Here is a 2158-nt window from a genome sequence, read left to right as displayed (position 1 = left end):
ATTGAGTTGAAAAGACAAGGGAACACATAAGATTAAAAAATAATTTATTGTTCAAAGGTAAAAAAATACCCATAAATACATGTCTCGAATAAATAAATAAATAAATGAATGAATGAATGAATGAATGAATAAATAAATAAATGGCTATTTGAAAAATAAACAAAACTGCAAAACTGTCCAGATTTCATTTCAAGTCCAATATGTTGGATGCCACCTATTCCAAGCAGCAACAGTTGGTTTTAGGGACACCTGTAACATTTGTAGGCACTGTCTAGTTTCTGAAGGGAAAACTCCAGATCCTTCAGTTTTTGAGACATTCTGTCCAATTATTGAGGAAGACAAAATTCCTCCTGATTTCCACCTGGACCCTCTTCCAGGCACAGCTGCTGTACTCTTTGCTTTTCAGATAGTTCATTATTCCTTGATAGTAATTGTTGAGAGGCAAGGTGCTGTCTTCACTCCCCCAGATGCTATTGACCTGGTGCATCTCTTCTTCCAAAGCCATTTCCAGATGCACCATTTGCTGATAGATTCCACTGAGGAATGTCTCAGTGATGGTCTCATTCACACCAGGGCTGGCATTTTTGCTGCTAAAGAGGAGGAAGATATGCTGGAGCATCTCATGGATGACCATGGTCGCATTCTCCTTTTGGCATTGCTTGGGCTGTACAATCTCCCGAGGGACCTTGAAGTTCATTCCCTCTCGAAGACATTCTGGATGAATTTCTCCAATCATTTCCTTCAGGAGGCTCAAACTCCTGTGATTGGTTCTTCTTTGATGGAAGCGAAGTGAATCATACTGGTCAGAAGAGACAGCAGCAGAAAGGAACAGGAGAAGGACTAGTTGTACCATGCTGCTATTGGCCATGGTGAATTTGTAAGGAGGTGGCTGTGTTGACTCTTCCAAGGTCTGCAGTGTGAATGGCTTTCCTCTATGGGTGTCAGCTATTTATTGAGAGATGCCATCCATATTGTTCTTGAACACAGGAATTTCCCACTTTTCATTTCTCATTTTCCCTTTTGTTATGTCATCTACAGTTTAATACTATGTTGTTGTTTTTTCTTAGGTGCTTAGAAAGAAATTGACCTGTGTGCTTTACATACAAGTAGACCACAAAACCACAAGACTTTCACTGTGCATTTAATAATAGAAAAGGAACTAATGATCAGAATCAACTTTCTCTCCTAAATTAAAGTCTATATGACAGAAAGACTTCCTAGAATATAGAGTAGTTCTTTTAGTAGAGCAAAGTTAACCTTTTTCTGTGGCTTCTTCCATAAAATTATTGGTTTATAGCAATCATCAATTTTATTGCTAATGAATTTGCAATTAACCCTTTCATCTGAAAACAATTTGATTACAGAGCTAGCTGGAGAATTGAATACTAGAACTGGAGCCAGGAAGACCTGAATTTAAATTTGGCCTCAGATGCTTTCTGTTGAGGTGACCCTTGGCAAGTCACTAAGCCTCTGTCTGCCTCAGTTTCATCATCTGTAATATGGGGATAATGGTAACACTTACATGTGAGGAGTGTTGTGAGCATAAACTAAGACAAAATTTGTAAAATTCTTTGGGGCTAGATGAGTGCTACCTATTTTATTATTAATAATAGATATTGTTTGTATTAAGAAAACTTGACATGTCACTAGTCCTTATGATTTGTCTTGCATATAACTGTCTACCATCAATGATCCTCCTTTCATTGCTATGAAATTCATTACAGTTCTATTCCAACACTTCATCATGGTAAAAATGGGGTGTGGAGCAGACCTTGTGTTCTTAAAGATCATGTTAAGTAGGTCTCAAGTTCTATTCAATCTTACCAGGTTGCAAAGGTTTTGAATGAGTCTCAGCAACTTTACGTGTGGTCCATTCCTCAAAGAAAATGTCCAGGGAGCTCTTCACTAGGTTAGGACCTGTCACTTTCTTATCTACAACTAGCCTCACTTGTAGATAGGCTGGTCAATTCATTGGGGTTATAAGCTCCATATCCATCTTGAACAACTGCCCAGACTTTCTGATGAGAGTAACATTGTGTCTCTATAGTGTTGACAGGACTGTTCTATGGAGGGGAAATCATTAAATGCCTTTTGGAAATACAGAGCTCTCCTCTTTCCTTCCAAACGAGGAACTGCAGAGAAAGGAACTGAGGATTAC

The 2158-nt window shown here is 38.5% G+C and overlaps 1 protein-coding gene across 1 annotated transcript; it reads right to left on the bottom strand.

Moving 5' to 3' along the window:
• Positions 1-301: 301 nt before the first annotated feature.
• Positions 302-951, bottom strand: LOC140531662 (interferon beta-like). Its single transcript, XM_072650473.1, has one exon. The coding sequence runs from the start codon at positions 866-868 to the stop codon at positions 302-304; it is 567 nt and encodes a 188-aa protein (XP_072506574.1). The 5' UTR covers positions 869-951.
• Positions 952-2158: the final 1207 nt, after the last annotated feature.

This window comes from Notamacropus eugenii, chromosome 3 (assembly GCF_028372415.1).
Source record: "Notamacropus eugenii isolate mMacEug1 chromosome 3, mMacEug1.pri_v2, whole genome shotgun sequence".
Taxonomy (NCBI): domain Eukaryota; kingdom Metazoa; phylum Chordata; class Mammalia; order Diprotodontia; family Macropodidae; genus Notamacropus; species Notamacropus eugenii.
Note: the sequence above shows the minus strand (reverse complement) of the source record. Positions and strands in the feature narration are given on the sequence as shown.